This window comes from Salmo trutta, chromosome 8 (assembly GCF_901001165.1).
Source record: "Salmo trutta chromosome 8, fSalTru1.1, whole genome shotgun sequence".
Classification (NCBI taxonomy): Eukaryota; Metazoa; Chordata; class Actinopteri; order Salmoniformes; family Salmonidae; genus Salmo; species Salmo trutta.
Window position 1 is genome coordinate 11,699,010 of NC_042964.1, and position 17,640 is coordinate 11,716,649.

The 17,640-nt window shown below is 42.8% G+C and overlaps 1 protein-coding gene across 1 annotated transcript in view; it reads right to left on the bottom strand.

The window, feature by feature from the left end:
• Nucleotides 1-17,640, bottom strand: part of LOC115198194 (protein Dok-7-like) — a 40,221-nt gene that overhangs the window by 20,981 nt on the left and 1,600 nt on the right. The window contains exons 3-4 of the mRNA XM_029759957.1: nt 12,050-12,280; nt 8,618-8,818 (exon numbers count right to left, since the gene is read on the bottom strand). Coding sequence (XP_029615817.1) covers nt 8,618-8,818; nt 12,050-12,280 — 432 coding nt within the window. The remainder of the gene's footprint in view (nt 1-8,617; nt 8,819-12,049; nt 12,281-17,640) is intronic.

Below are 17,640 nucleotides of genomic sequence, written 5' to 3' on the forward strand. Positions count from 1 at the left end.
TCAATTATAAATGGATGGAAGTAGAGTACAGTGATGCATCTTTGTACTGGCCAGTTGGCTCACAAGCATAGCAATTGCTAGCACCCATTAATTTTGTTTGCAGACTGAATGGACATGATTCTGGATTGTCAACCAGACAATTGTTGTCCATTTCAACTTAGCCAGATAGTGAAATAAGAGCAACCTTGAACTTTCATAGATATAAAGAAACCGCTGAAGTTAGATTATGTTAACCTGTTATGGCTAGGGGGCAGTATTTTCACGGCCGGATAAAAAACGTACCCGATTTAATCTGATTATTACTCCTGCCCAGAAACTAGAATATGCATATAATTATTAGCTTTGGATAGAAAACACTCCAAAGTTTCTAAAACTGTTTGAATGGTGTCTGTGAGTATAACAGAACTCATTTGGCAGGCCAAAACCTGAGAAGATTCTGTACAGGAAGTACCCTGTCTGACCATTTCTTGCCCTTCTTGATTATCTCTATCCATTACAGGGGATCTCTGCTGTTACGTGACACTTCCTACGGCTCCCATGGGATCTCAGAAGGCGGCAAAAAGCTGAATCGTGGCTTTGCAGGCTCTGGCTGAAAAAAAGTAGCGCGTTTGGATAGTGGCCAGTCACAGTACTATGAAACTCAGGCTCGTGCACGAGGGGATCCCATGCTTTTATTTTCTCTCTCTTTGTACGTATACACGCTTTCCCGGTCGGAATATTATCGCTTTTTTACGAGAAAAGTGGCATAAAAATTGATTTTAAACAGCGGTTGACATGCTTCGAAGTACGGTAATGGAATATTTAGAAATCTTTTGTCACGAAATGCGCCATGCTCGTGACCCTTATTTACACTTCGGATAGTGTCTTGAACGCACGAACAAAACGCCGCTGTTTGGATATAACTATGGATTATTTTGGACCAAACCAACATTTGTTATTGAAGTAGAAGTCCTGGGAGTGCATTCTGACGAAGAACACCAAAGGTAATCAAACTTTTCTAATAGTAAATCGGAGTTTGGTGAAGGCTAAACTTGCTGGGTGTCTAAATAGCTAGCCCTGTGATGCCGGGCTATCTACTGAGAATATTGCAAAATGTGCTTTCACCGAAAAGCTATTTTAAAATCGGACATATCGAGTGCATAGAGGAGTTCTGCATCTATAATTCTTAAAATAATTGTTATGTTTTTTGTGAACGTTTATCATGAGTAATTTAGTAAATTCACCAGAAGTTTGCGGGGGGTATGCTAGTTCTGAACGTCACATGCTAATGTAAAAAAGCTGGTTTTTGATATAAATATGAACTTGATTGAACAAAACATGCATGCATTGTATAACATAATGTCCTAGGGTTGTCATCTGATGAAGATCATCAAAGGTTAGTGCTGCATTTAGCTGTGGTTTTGTTTTTTGTGACATTATATGCTAGCTTGAAAAATGGGTGTCTGATTATTTCTGCTGACATAATCTAATGTTTTGCTTTCGCTGTAAAGCCTTTTTGAAATCGGACAGTGTGGTTAACCTGTTGAGGATCTTATCCCGATCTTATCCCGGTATTGGGATTCATTGTCATGTGACCATGGCGGGGAATTCAAAACTGCAAGAGTAATCATTTCAAATACTCAAATATTTTCCTCCATTTGAAAGATATATCTCCTAAATCTAACCACGCTGTCCGATTTTCAAAGAGGCTTTACGGAGAATGCATAAAGTTAGGTTATGTTAGGAGAGTACATTGACAATAGCTGTGTGTAATGTTTAGCCAATTCAAAGAAGGGCATCAACAGACAGAAAACTAGCTAGAATTATGCACTTACCTTTGACAATCTGCATCAGATGACACTCATAGGACATTATGTTATACAATACATGCATTTTTAGTTCCATCAAGTTCATATTTATATCCAAAAACAGCATTTACAGTCGCGGTGAAATTCAGAATTTTTTTCGGCTCGAATGCTCCCAGTGAATCCAGCATTACAAATTACGGAATTACTATTCGAAAACATTGGTAAATTATAATATTGTCATTCAAAGAATAATATATTATCATCTCGTAATTGCTACCGAATGGCCAGATCTCAAAATAACTTTACTGGGAAATCACATTTTGCAATAAACGGGGTACTATGCTAAGAACAATAAGCTAAGCTATAAGCTAAGCTATACAGTTAGCATCATCTAATATCGATAATAACATTGTAAATATCCCCTTACCTTTGATTATCTCCATCAGAAGGCACTGCCAGGAATCACGTCCAGAACAAATGTGGTTTCTTTTGACAAAGTTCATAATTTATGTCCAAATAACACCAAGTAGTTAGCGTTCAGTAGGCTGGGTGGGGGGTGTAAAGTCACACCGAAAAGCTAAAAAAAACCTAGTAAATAATCTATTTATGTTCGTTCAAACATGTCAAACGTTGTTTAGCATTAATCTTTTGGTCCATTTTTAACGTGAAACATCAGTAAACATCAGTAATATTTTCACACAACCTATCAAGTGTCTAGATAAACGATTATGACAAACACACTCTTCTCAGATTTATGCGCAGGCGCAAAAAATGAAGTGATGATGTGTCAACTTCCAAGCATTCTAATTCGGTCTGTATTCATCACAGATGCTTCAAACAACTTTATAAAGATCGTTGACATCTAGTGGAAGCCTTAGGAGTTGCGAACTGAATCCTTTCTCACTATGGTATCTATAAAACAATGACACTAAATAGTACAGTCACAAAATTCACATTTTTTTTATCTATTTTTCACAGGTTTTTGCCTGCAATATGAGTTTTGTTATACTTACAGACACCATTCAAACTGTTTTAGAAAATTCAGAGTGTTTTCTATCCAAACCTGAACAATAATATAAATATTCTAGCTTCTGAGTTGGTGTAGGAGGCAGTTAAAAATGGGCACATATTTTTTCCAAAATTCTCAATACTGCCCCCTAGCCCAAACAGGCTAACGAGAGTCTTGTCTTTAAAATGCTGTAAAATAGTCATATGTTTGAAAAATTGAAGTTTTCGGATTTTAGAGGAATTTGTATTTCGCGCCACGCCCATCATTGGATATTGGAGCAGGTGTTCCGCTAGCGGAACGTCTAGATGTAAGAGGTTTTAACCAACTACATTCTAGAATATGTACATAAGCTACGGCTAAATAAAGCCTCACACAACACAAATTTACTGTAAAAATGTCAATCTCTGATATACAGCTCCGGTCACTCAAAATGTCCAATTCGAAGCGTAAAGTTGGTATAGGTTGAGAAGGTGTTAGGGTTAATGGGTCAGGAGTTATTTGCCTTCTCCGCTAACAACCAAGGCTGCTAACCATCACCCCCAAGCCTTAGACACACCAGGGAGGTCACCAAGAGGGTCCTTCTGTCACTTGGTCCTGAGACCACCCACCATAGAGCTGGCCCCCTTCACATTCTTTAGATGCCACCGACCCTAAGAAGAGGTCAGAGGTTAGCAGCTAAGACCACTCAGACGTCTACACTGAGGGGGACTCAAGAAGAATGTTACAACATCTCCTGTCTGCAGTCATCTGTTGTCATCTGTCATCCTGTTCTGAGTAAAATGGCTAATAATTCACAAGGTTAATTAACAATCTGACTTGAGAATAATTTACAGTATTCATGGATTCTCAATAGCTGCAATGTCTACTACTGCACCTATGTATTGATTTATGTCAGTACTTGGGTGGAAAGTAATCCATCATTGTTCACCTGAAGTATGAATGGTGCTTTGAGGACAACGCAAGGCTCTGGCTACAACAACAACAAGCAACAAGTGAAATAACATACTTCCTGAATGATGACATCATGAAAAGCCTTCAACAAAGCTAAGCAGCACATCTTGCACACTCCCCACCCTAACGTAATGAACCCCTCCACTTCTGCCTTATAGAGTCCGAATCATAGGACCAAACCAAGGCTCAGCCATTTGCTGGGGGGATAGAGTTTTAGACTGGCATGTAAGTAAACTCTAAGCTCTGTGGTGAAGCAATGAGAGTCAATTTTGGGTCTCTTATTTTTACCCAGGATCAGTAGCAGTTGACAGTCATCCAAGCAGCAGGCAGGGTTGGGAAGTAACATATTACGTTTTTTTTTACTGTAATCAGAAATATTGTAATCAGATTGCAGATCCCTTTGAAAAACTTGATTACTTCTAGGATTACTTTTAAATTCAGAAAGGATGTTTGCCCCCCAAAAATGTGACACCTTTCTGTTTTCTCAATGACATTCAAATCAGCGTTGAAAAAAGTAGCAAATTTAAGTTTGTTCTGCCTGAGCGAGTCTGACCACAAGACCACTATGATAACACCAAATGCATTTTGATAGATCGCGAGAAAATAGCAGGAATACTAGTCTTTTGTAGGCTACAGTCCAAGCTATGTCTTCCAATGGTGCGACTGCTTGTCGGCATCCAAAGATTATCCAATTTGAATAAACGCTTGGAGGTAAGGATGTAGCCTTCCGGCGATACGGAAATCAATTAGGTCTATTATAGGCTACATAGGCCATTAATGTGAATCACACTGATGCTCTGCTATTGTTTTGGATGCTTTTCAGAAATGTTTTTGTGTATTTAAACCCAATAATGGTTGAACTGAAGTAGTTTAAACTGCCTATCAATCATTGTTTTTGTGACAAAGAAACAAATCGGAAGCAAACGGAGCAAAACAAGAGTTTCTATTGGGTAAATTCAGGTAGGTTCCTCCCCGTTCCGTTCTGTTTGCTTCCGTTTAAGAAATGTTTTGCACCAGAATCGATGTAATGAAGTTGACAGCCAGTGAAAAATGCGCTCTTGTGACAGCTGCATCGTGCGGATCCCAGCCTATGGAATAAAAGTTTGAGTTCCTCCCTTCTAAACTCCCCCGTTATGTTGTGGTCCATACGAGTTCAATTTAAGATGACCATGAGTGGGGCTTTTAATGCTCAATTTAATTCGTGCTAGTTAAAAAAAATCTATTGGCCTAACGGACACATGCTCAAACTTTGACACTTTTGATAGACTTAAACAGCTGCAAGTTATGGAGATATTAAAGTTTCACCTACAAAAACGTAAACAATAGGCCAATAGCAAATGCAGCCAATGGAATATATTTTTCAGAACTGGGTGATTTCCACTAGATGGGCCAAGCCAAAATTTGCTATATTGTAAACATTTATGGGGGAAAAAAGTGCTTTTTGGTCTTAATTTGAGGTTAGGGCTAGGCGTTAGGGTTAGTACTGTGGTTAAATTTAGGGTTAATTTATCCTTAATCCGAAAATGTGGTTTGCATCGCCGTGTGCCTACCAAATTTTGTAACAATGTGGAGGACTCCGTATAGCTCCGCATTGACATGATTGGTTGACGGTAGGTGGGGGCGGGAGGTCCTGTATAAACACAAACTGACTTCCTTGACAACTTCCTTCACAACAGCTCTGCGCTGCCCTGCGAAGCGCAATAAGTATGAATGCCCTGACTTCTGCAGATGCCGTATCACTGTAGATGCTGCACGGCCAATGTAGACGTCAGATTGACCATGCAGCGGCGTTTAAGAGGAAAGTAAAAGTAACTGAAAGTAATCCGATTACGTTACTGAGTTTGGGTAATCCAAAGGGTATGTTACTGATTACAATTTTGGACAGGTGTATTTAACTAACAGAACAAACGGATTACATGTAGAAAGTAACCTGGCCAACCCTGGCAGCGGCCATTAACTGACACCAGCAGCAGTAGATGAAAGCACTGAATGCGTATTAAGTAACTCGTAACTGTAAAGGATTACATTTAGAAAGGAACCTAGCCAACCCTGGCAGCGGCCATTAACTGACACCAGTACCAGGAGATGAAAGCACTGAATGAGCACTGAGTAACTAGTAACTGTAATAGGTTAGATTTAGAAAGAAACTACCCAGCACTGAATGAGCAGTGAATCATATAGGAACACACTTATTAATGTATGTCTGCGTTCAGACGACCTTGTCCCTGCTCTTTAAAATCATTATAAAAGCCCTGTATTCCTCAATGGAAGTATCCTTAGTTATGAGGTCTCTTTGGTAAGCTGCTGTCCAGTGCAGACTGTCTGTAGACTGGTCTGGACAGACTGATCTGGTCTACAGACTTTGAACAGACATTAGCTTCCAGCTACATAAAAAGCAGTAAGAATATTTCCTCTCTCGTTATACTGTAGTTTTGTTATCCATCCCCGTTCCCATTGTCATAACATGGCTTTGAAACATCTCAGTTTTGATATTTGACAATCCCTGGGAGTTGTTTTAGACAGACTTTGAGCCTGGCCTTAGAGATAGTCTACATGGGAAAGACTGAAGAGGCCAGTTCACCACCAGACACCATGCAGCAACGTTACCCCCCAGCCAGAGGTCCAGTAACACTGTCGCCCCACTTCTCCATCTGCTGTGGATAAACTGTGCTGCGACAACGTATCTCTGGAATGCATGCCCTTCGCGACACTTAAACATTCAGACGCGCCCATGTATAGATCCCGTGTACACACACACACACATTTTTCCCATCTTTGAAAAAGGGATGTGCTTCCCTTTTATTTATGACGCATGGATTGGAAAACTCTCCCCGAATGTGACCTTCACGATATTAAGTTGAGCCTCTAGCCGAAGATTGAATGGAGCTAAATGAATCACGGATCACATACTGGAGTCTCCTGTTTCCAGTTCATCGTGTGTATTAATATTACTCTGATGTCTTCAGCTATGCGGCGTACTTTGCGTTCCTGTCTGTGTCCACTACAGGTGTTGACATGCGTCCTTTCCACCTTTAACGGTTTAGAGTCTATTCCAGGATGTAAACTGCAAAATACCATATCACAATCACATACACATGTTACGGCCATGGAAATAAAGTTAACGTGCTCTCTGCTCAAGTATGACTTCATTGACTTTATAGATTAAGTTTTGCTGGACCAAGGCTAAATGAGATTGGATTTCTATTCAAAGCTTGCAAGCTTTGTGAAACAAAATCGGCCATGACAACAAGTACTTTATTTCATGTCGTCTACCCAAGTTACAAAAGCAGATGTTTATACGTCTGATCCATCTTGTCTGACGACTCAAACTGAATTCTTCCGCTGTTCTATGTTCACTACATACTTCAGTCTGAGACTACCATCGTTGAAGTCGTTTGTGGTGAAGTCAAAATGAGAAGTCATCAGCGATTGGATCATCTCTAACCAATCAGAGTATCAAATCCAAAGACGCATTTTCAAATGCCGCTTTACCCACGTGTGTTCTTGCCCACCCAACCCATCGATTTTTGGGACCAATCAAACGGTCTAGAATGGATTTCCATCCTAGAAATCATCAGTTCCCGACTCATTGCAGTGAGAAGAAACTAACGTACAAAGAGCTATTTTTATGATTCTGTCTCGTCAAACACCACTGAGCATATTTAATGTAAGTCTGGCCCCAAGTATGAGTCATAAAAATTAAGAAACATCCAGCAACTCTGTTTACCACTCTCAGTAGTCATAGTCCCGACACTAATGTTCTCCGCCTGAATGATGCCATTTGGCACGCTGTTCCTACAGGGTAGACGACTCAGAGAGAGAGAAAAAAGGAAAATGTAATGATCTAAACCCACTGAATGCCAAACTCATCTTTCATGCTCTCAGTGATGAGATAAATCCCAGAAACATGTAAATTAGATAAACTTGTGGAGTGATACAAGCTGCTGAAAGCACATGCCAACATACGCTCCATGTGAACATGAAACACATTTTGCAAACAGTGGTACCGAAGTCTAGTAACCAAAGTAAGTGAAAAATAAAACTTGGCAAGAGCTTGGATATATCGTTTGAATTAACTTCTGTAGTTGTCCACTCAATAAAATCAAGTTTAGTCCCAAAGGTCACCATAAATAATAACCATCATATACAGGTAACTGACAAAATAAAGGAATCACTTGAGTAAATGAGGGATACAAAGTATATTGAAAGCAGATGCTGCCACACAGGTGCGGTTTCTAAGTATATTAAGCAATTAACATCCCACCATGCTTAGGGTCATGTATAAAAAGTGTTTCCCAACACCATCGACAAAACACCAAATTATGGAATTTCTCATGGAAGAATGGTGTCACATCCCTCCAATAGTGCTCCAGACACTTGTAGTATCTATGTCAAGGTGCATTGAAGCTTTCCTGGCGGCTCGTTGTGGCCGAATGCCCTATTAAGACACTTAAATGTTGGTGTTTCCTTTATTTTGGCAGTTACCTGTATAACCCACAGATCATTCCTTAATGCCACATTCACCTTGAATTTGAATCTATCAAAGATCAACTGTGGGGTCTGATTTCCTGTTGTTATGTACTGTATTGGATTAGTATTCTTATGACCAAACAGAAACAGACGCTTTATTAGTTCCATGATACTTAATCAGATCATATAGTCATAGAAGTTTGTTCCAGTTCCTAAAAAAACAGTCCAAGACTAATTTTATAGGCCATTGGGCTTAGATTTAAAGGATCCATCTGCTAAAGCCTAATGTCAAACTGGAAATCTCCAATGACAATGCCATTCTTCTTTTTCATGACACAATATGAGAGCACAATGGTTAGTAGCCGTAGCACAACAACAACAGCGACATCAATCAACTCACAGTAGCCGCATCGCGTCCCCCCCTCAAAGACGAAGCCGTTTGGTACAGGCCCATATCTGCGCAGGTCTGGAAGGTTCCACTGGCCGATGATAACGGGGAGAATGTCCCTGACCAGGACCAATAGGTTGTTACACAAGTGAAGGGTCGCAGGCCCGCTCTCTAACATGGTGCCTGGTAAGATACCAACACTAAACCTGTGGACTGGACAGAGAAGAAGAGAAGTTGAAAACCAGTTAAACAAAATACAATAAAAACAAACAATTGATTTAATCAAAACATATCACTCCCTCGACACAAATAATTGTTTTAGTGGTAGCCAATAACTGAAAAAGGGACAGAAATAACAATTTCATCCTAAACATTGTTGCTCCAGTATGGCTTTGATTTAACTGTATAGTAAAAAAGAAAGGAAAACAGCTGAGTGCATTGAGAGTGAGATCGGTAAGCTGAACAGAGTAGAGCTCAGATCTGAAGCCCAAATGTAATCAATCAGAGCTTGTCACAAACACCAATGTAATTGACTCAATATTTTTGCTAATGAGCAACACAAGAGGAACAGCAGGCCTGGTCAGGGTAGGAACCTGTGTTGTCTGTTTATCTGTTTTATAAATGTTTTAAAGTGTGTGTGTGTAGACTGGGTGTTTTGTGTATGTGAATTGTAAGTGCTTGAGAAACAGTGTGTGAGTATGTGTACAAGTGGGAGTTCCTCGATACCAAACAGGAACTACATTAATATACATGAGTGATGCCAGTGAGTAAACTCTGTTAGAAGAGAGATTGATGGCGCCAAAGATGAGAAAATGTCAGCCAGTCCCGGCGTGTCATCGCTCAGTTTGAGAAAGATTCATGGGGTGTCACAAATCACAACAAAAGCGCTGGCACACAGCGGCCCTCAGCCACAGGCTGGCAGGTGACATTTATGCGTGCCTGGCCACAAGTCAGCAAGACGGTGGGTTGAGCACACCTCCAATCACATCGACAGGGCTGTAGTGGAGCGGGTCGAGAGCTTCAAGTTCCTCGTGTCCACATCACTAAGGGTCTAGCATGGTCTACACACACCGACACAGTTGTGAAAAGGGCACGACAACGCCACTTCCCCCTCAGGAGGCTGAAAAGATTTGTCATGGGCCCTCAAATCCTCAAAAACTTCCACAGCTGCACTATTGAGAGCATCTTGACTGGCTGCATCACTGCTTGGTATGGCAAATGCTTGGCCATAGACTGTTCTCTCTGCTACCGCACGGCAAGCGGCATCGATGCACCAAGTCTGGAACCAGCAGGACCCTGAACAGCTTCCACCCCCAAGCTAGTTAGTTAAATAGTTAACTTAATAGCTACCCAGACTATCTGTATTGATCCTTTTTGCACAATTGTTTTTTACCCATCATATAGACATACTGTTCATTATCTGTCACTTCACAATTTATTTTATTGACATCTGTGGCATTGTATTGTGACAAAACTGCACATTTAAGAGTGGCCTTTTATTGTCCCCAGCACAAGGTTCACCTGTATAATGATCATTCTGTTTAATCAGCTTCTTGATACACTGTATATACAAAAGTATGTGGACATCCCTTCAAATGAGTGGATTTGGCTATTTCAGCCACGTCTCTTGCTGACAGACGAGCACCCAGCCATGCAATCTCCATACACAAACATTGGCAGTAGAATGCCCTACTGAAGAGCTCAGTGACTTTCAATGTGGCACTATCATAGGATGCCATCTTTCCAATAAGCCAGTTTATCAAATTTCTGCCCTGCTGAAGCTGCCCCGGTAAACTGTAAGTGCTGTTATTGTGAAGTGAAAACGTCTACGAGCAACAACATCCCCGCCACGAATTGGTAAGCCATACAAACTCACAGAACGGGACCGCCGAGTGTTGGTTGCAACTGTCTGTCTTTGGTTGCAACACTCACTACAAAGTTCCAAACTGCCTCTGGAAGCAACATCAGCACAAGAACTGTCCGTCGGGAGTTTCATGAAATGTGTTTCCATGGCCGAGCAGCCGCACACAAGCCTAAGATCACCATGCGCAATGCCATGCAAAGTCTGGAGGGGTGTAAAGCTCGCCGCCATTGAACTCTGGAGCAGTGGAAACGCGTTCTCTGGAGTGATGAATGACGCTTCACCATCTGGCAGTCCGAAGGTCGAATCTGGGTTTGGTAGATGCCAGGAGAACACTACCGGGCAGATTCAAAGCATAGTGCCTTCTGTAAAGTTTGGTGGAGGAGGAATAATGGTCTCTGGTGCGGTTTTTTGTGGTTCAGGCTCGGCCCCTTAGTTCCAGTGAAGGGAAATCTTAACGTTACAGCACATAATTACATTCTAGACGATTCTGTGCTTCTAACTTTGTTGCAACAGTTTGGTCATGTAGTGTATCTACCTCAATTACCTCGTACCCCTGCACATCGACTCGGTACTGGTACCCCGTGTATATAAGTTGTCATTACTCATTGTGTATTTTATTATTGCATGTTTTACTTTTCTATTATTTCTCTATTTTCTTTCTCTCTGCATTGTTGGGAAGGGCCAGTAAATAAGCATTTCACTGTTAGTCTACACCTGTTGTTTACAAAGCATGTGAAGAATAAAATGACATTTGATTTGATTTGACACTTCACACCAGAGCACGACAATTACCACACTCGCCCACAAACACACAGTAGAACACACACACTAGCATTTACATTGCACACACACACGCACACACACACACACAAGCACACAGACAAAGGGCAGCTGCAATATGTCCGCCTGACCATTCCAATTACACTCCACACAATAGATCAAATACATCTGATTTTTTTTACTCATTTGTTCCACAACACAATTCAACTGGACTCTGTGGAGTCAATAAGAGTTCTACAAAATATAAATTGCCTTATTAAACTTCTACACCAAAATCAGAGCATAAAAATGTCAAAACACATATTAATGAATACATATTTCGGGATGTTGACAGGGATATGAATAGATACGACCAGTTATACCCCATTCCATGCTCAATCAGTCATCAAACTGACATCTAAAACACCTTACTGGTTACATTGAAATGATTTGGTTTGATGCACATGTTATGTAAATTCATATTGCACAACACTTGGGTCACCCAGAAGAGCACGTCAACGGAGAACACTGTCAACAAGGACCTACCCGTAAGACTGCCTGTTGCCTAGGCTGTAGTGTAGCAGATACCAATGTGCCAGGTCCAGCTAAAAACACGCTGATTTGACTCAACGCTTAACAGAGTTATACACATTACATACTACTTACATGGGCCCCCTGCAATAACCATCAGGCTGTAGGGGACACGGATGTCCAAGGCTAAAATCTACTACATGAGTTCAACTTATTACTTAACAAACTAATCCACATAGTACAAATATGGGGCACAAACAATGACTACCATAAAGCAGTGCATCTCCCACCTTCCCCCAGACTGTAGCGGATGCGGATGTCCCAGGCCAGCAGAGCCTCCTTTCCATCGAAGCCCAGCATGACAACCTGGCCCAGGCAGAGGATGACCAGCGTGTAGCCCACCCCCTCATAGGAGAGACATGTCTCCAGACCACAGATGTCCTCCAAGGTGACGCTGACCCTCTCCCGGTGGCCCTGGGCTTTATCCGACTTGTCTTTGTAGACCAGAAGTACCAAGCAGTCTGGGAAAATTGGGAGAGAAGAGAGAACATAAGGAAAAACTTAAGTTTCACAAAATTATGATGTATAAAATTGATGATCTATTACATTTGTATCCTACAACATAAAGGGTCAGTTTCCTGGACAGACTAAGATCATTCTTGGACTAAAAAGTGTGTTCAAAAGAAATATCCTTTGAAAGTGCTTTTTAGTCCAGGACTAGGCTTAATCTGTGTCCAGGAACTGTCACGACTTCCGCCGAAGTCGGCTCCTCTCCTTGTTCGGGCGGCGTTCGGCGTCGCCTCCATTTTTCATGTATCCATTTGTTTTGTCTTGTTCCCTGCACACCTGGTTGTCATTCCCCAATCAGTTCATATATATTTATTCCTTTGTTCCCCATCATGTCTTTGCGTAGGATTGTTTGTGTTACCTATATTTTGATATTGTGGATATTGTTACGCGCATTACTTTTTGTCTATGTTCTGTATTTTGGGCTCATATTATATTATTTTTGTGCTGTCATTTTGACCGGAATAAAAAGTGCGCCTGTTCACTACACTCTGCTCTCCTGCACCTGACTTTGCCTCCGATACCCACTCCTAACAGAATCCTACACCTACCATGGAGTCAGCAGGAGCAGGTACCCCGGTCAGAGGAGTCGAGGAACGCGTCCAGGAACATGCGGCTATGCTACATCATCTTGGTGCCATGATGGATCGCTTTGTCCAGGCCATGGACCGCTGGGAGAGACAAGAAATCTCCAGCGCCTCGACCAGCTCAACCGGGGTTATCTCTACACGTCCCGTCCGGATCCTGCTCCAGTGGAATACGTCTCTCCCTTCCCAGGGAGTATGATGGGACGGCCGCACAGTGCCAGGGGTTCCTTTTACAACTGGACCTATACCTGGCCACTGTTCACCCAGCTCCCTCAGGAAGGGAGAGAGTATCCGCTCTCGTCTCATGCCTCTCGGGGAGAGGTCTGGAGTGGGTAAACGCTGTGTGGGGAGAGGAAGACGCGGCGTTGGACCACTTCGAGGAGTTTACCTTCTGTAAGAAGAAGGCGACTCAATTACCACCCCATCGACGGGGGGGATTGTGCGATAAATCTCCTGGTAGACGCTGCACTGCAGTGTATCCCCTGTCGCAAGCGGAGACGGTGGCTATGGAGACATATGTCTCCGAATCCCTGCGTCAGGGGTACATTCGGTCCTCCACTTCACCCGCCTCCTCGGGTTTATTTTTTGTGAAGAAGGATGGAGGTCTGCGCCCGTGCATTGATTATAGAGGTCTCAATCAAATCCCGGTGAGGTACAGTTACCCGCTACCTCTTATCGCCACGGCGATTGAGTCAATGCACGGGGCGCGCTTCTTCACTAAACTGGATCTCAGGAGTGCGTACAATCTGGTGCGTATCCGAGAGGGAGACGTGTGGAAGACAGCATTTAGTACCACTACAAGGCATTATGAGTGCCTCGTCATGCCGTACAGGTTGATGAATGCTCCATCAGTCTTCCAATCCTTTGTAGACGAGATTTTCAGGGACCTGCACGGGTAGGGTGTAGTGGTGTATATCGATGACGTTCTGATATACTCCGCTACACGCGCCGAGCATATGTCTTTGGTGTGCAAGGTACTTGGACGACTGCTGGAGCATGACCTGTATGTCAAGGCTGAGAAATGCCTGTTCTTTCAACAGTCCGTCTCCTTCCTAGGGTATCGCATTTCCACATCAGGGGTGGAGATGGAGAGTGACCGCATAGCAGCCGTGCGTAATTGGCCGACTCCTACCACGGTAAAGGAGGTGCAGAGATTTTTAGGGTTTGCCAATTACTACCTGCGATTTATCCGGGGTTTTGGCCAGGTGGCTGCTCCCATTACCTCACAGCTGAAGGGGGGTCCTGTACGTCTGCAGTGGTCGGTTGAGTTGGACAGGGCTTTTGGGCAGCTGAGAGCTCTGTTTACCTCGGCTCCCGTGCTGGCCCATCCGGATCCCTCTTTGGCATTCATAGTGGAGATGGACGCGTCAGAGGCTGGGATCGGAGCCGTGCTCTCTCAGCGCTCGGGCACGCCACCGAAGCTCCGCCCCTGTGCTTTCTTCTCGAAGAAGCTCAGACCGGCGGAGCGGAACTATGATGTGGGGGGCCGGGAGCTGTTGGCTGTGGTTAAGGCTTTGAAGGCGTGGAGATATTGGCTTGAGGGGGCTAAACACCCTTTCCTCATCTGGACTGACCACCGCTACCTGGAGTACATCCGGGCAGCTAGGAGACTGAATCCTCGTCAGGCAAGGTGGGCCATGTTCTTTACCCGTTTTGTGTTTACCCTGTCCTACAGACCAGGTTCCCAGAATGTTAAGGCAGATGCACTGTCCCGGATGTATGACACAGAAGAGCAGCCCATGGATCAGACTCCCATTCTCCCGGCCTACTGCCTGGTAGCGCCGGTCGTGTGGGAGCTGGACGCGGACATTGAGCGGGCGTTGAGTACTGAACCCGCTCCACTCCAGTGTCCCGTCGGACTTCAGTACGTTCCGTCTGCTGTCCGTGACCAGTTGATCTATTGGGCCCACACATCACCCTCCTCTGGTCATCCGGGGATCGGTCGGACGGTGCGCTGTCTGTCTGCGAAGTACTGGTGGCCCACCTTAGCTCGGGACATGAGGGTTTATCTTTCTTCCTGCTCGGTGTGCGCCCAGTGTAAGGCTGCTAGACACCTGCCCAGAGGTAAGCTACATCCCTTACCCGTTCCACAACGGCCTTGGTCACACCTGTCGGTTGATTTTCTAACGGCTCTTCCTCCCTCACAGTGGAACACCATGATCTTGGTCGTTGTGGATCGTTTCTCTAAGTTCTGTCGTCTCCTCCATCTGCCTGGTCTCCCTACGGCCCTACAAACTGCGGAGGCCCTGTTTACACACGTCTTCCGTCACAACAGGATACCTGAGTATATAGTGTCTGATCGGGGTCCCCAGTTCACTTTGAGAGTCTGGAGGGCGTTCATGGAACGTTTGGGGGTCTCGATCAGCCTTACCTTGGGTTTCCACCCGAGAGTAATGGGCAGGTGGAGAGAGTGAACCAGGATGTGGGCAGGTTTCTGCGGCCCTATTGCCAGGACCGGCCGGGAAAGTGGGTGGAGTTTGTGCCCTGGGCAGAGATGGCGCAGAACTCGCTCCGCCACTCCTCCACTAACCTCTCCCCCTTTCAGTGTGTATTGGGGTACCAGCCGGTTCTGGCACCGTGGTAGAACCGGTGCCAGACCGAGGCTCCTGCGGTGGACGAGTGGTTCAGACGCGCGGAGGAGACCTGGGAAGCCGCCCACGGTCACCTCCAGCAGGCCGCGCTGCGCCAAAAGACCAGCGCGGACCGTCACCTCAGTGAGGCCCCGGTGTTCGCACCAGTGGACAGGGTCTGGCTGGGGGGGAGGGAGGGAGGACTGTCACGACTTCCGCCGAAGTCGGCTCCTCTCCTCGTCACCTCCATTTTTCATGTATCCATTTGTTTTGTCTTGTTCCCTGCACATCTGGTTTTCATTCCCCAATCAATTCATATGTATTTATTCTTCTGTTCCCTATCATGTCTTTGTGTAGGATTGTTTGTGTTACGTGTATTTTGATATTGTGGATATTGTTACGGTACTGTATTGTACTGCATTGTATTATATTATATTATATTTTATGTTATTGTAATATATTGTACTGTACTGTATTGAACTGCATTGTATTGTATTAAAATATATTTCATTGTATTGTACAATATTGTACTGTATTGTATTATATTAAACTGCATTGTGTTCTTTTGTAATATGTTATACTAAATTGTATTATAATTTATTGTACTGTTTTTTTATGGTATTGTACAATATTGTAATGTATTGTACCATATTATATTGTAATTTATTTTAATGTATTATGTTATTTTATGTTATATTTTATTGTATTGTATTATGTTGTATTATATTGTAATGTACTGTAATGTATTCTATTGTACTTTATTACATAGTATTATATTGTATTGTAATTTATTGTAATGTATTGTATTGTATTATATAGAATTATAATGTATTGTAATTTATTGTAATGTATTGTAGTGTACTGTATTATATAGAATAATATTTTATTGTAATGTATTGTATTATGTTATGTTATTGTATTGCATTATATTGTATTGTATTGTATTGTCAGTTCTGAGGTGGGAGGATGAAATAGGGGAAGAAGAAAGACCATTAGAAAATGTGAGTTTTATACTCGACTTCAGTACATCCCTACTGTCTAGGGAAGAATACGAGTTAAATAAATGGACCATATTGTCTGGCTACTGTCTAGGGAAGAATACGAGTTAAATAAATGGACCATATTGTCTGGCTCCTGTCTAGGGAAGAATACGAGTTAAATAAATGGACCATATTGTCTGGCTACTGTCTAGGGAAGAATACGAGTTAAATAAATGGACCATATTGTCTGGCTACTGTCTAGGGAAGAATACGAGTTAAATAAATGGACCATATTGTCTGGCTACTGTCTAGGGAAGAATACGAGTTAAATAAATGGACCATATTGTCTGGCTACTGTCTAGGGAAGAATACGAGTTAAATAAATGGACCATATTGTCTGGCTACTGTCTAGGGAAGAATACGAGTTAAATAAATGGACCATATTGTCTGGCTCCTGTCTAGGGAAGAATACGAGTTAAATAAATGGACCATATTGTCTGGCTACTGTCTAGGGAAGAATACGAGTTAAATAAATGGACCATATTGTCTGGCTCCTGTCTAGGGAAGAATACGAGTTAAATAAATGGACCATATTGTCTGGCTCCTGTCTAGGGAAGAATACGAGTTAAATAAATGGACCATATTGTCTGGCTACTGTCTAGGGAAGAATACGAGTTAAATAAATGGACCATATTGTCTGGCTACTGTCTAGGGAAGAATACGAGTTAAATAAATGGACCATATTGTCTGGCTACTGTCTAGGGAAGAATACGAGTTAAATAAATGGACCATATTGTCTGGCTCCTGTCTAGGGAAGAATACGAGTTAAATAAATGGACCATATTGTCTGGCTACTGTCTAGGGAAGAATACGAGTTAAATAAATGGACCATATTGTCTGGCTACTGTCTAGGGAAGAATACGAGTTAAATAAATGGACCATATTGTCTGGCTACTGTCTAGGGAAGAATACGAGTTAAATAAATGGACCATATTGTCTGGCTACTGTCTAGGGAAGAATACGAGTTAAATAAATGGACCATATTGTCTGGCTACTGTCTAGGGAAGAATACGAGTTAAATAAATGGACCATATTGTCTGGCTACTGTCTAGGGAAGAATACGAGTTAAATAAATGGACCATATTGTCTGGCTACTGTCTAGGGAAGAATACGAGTT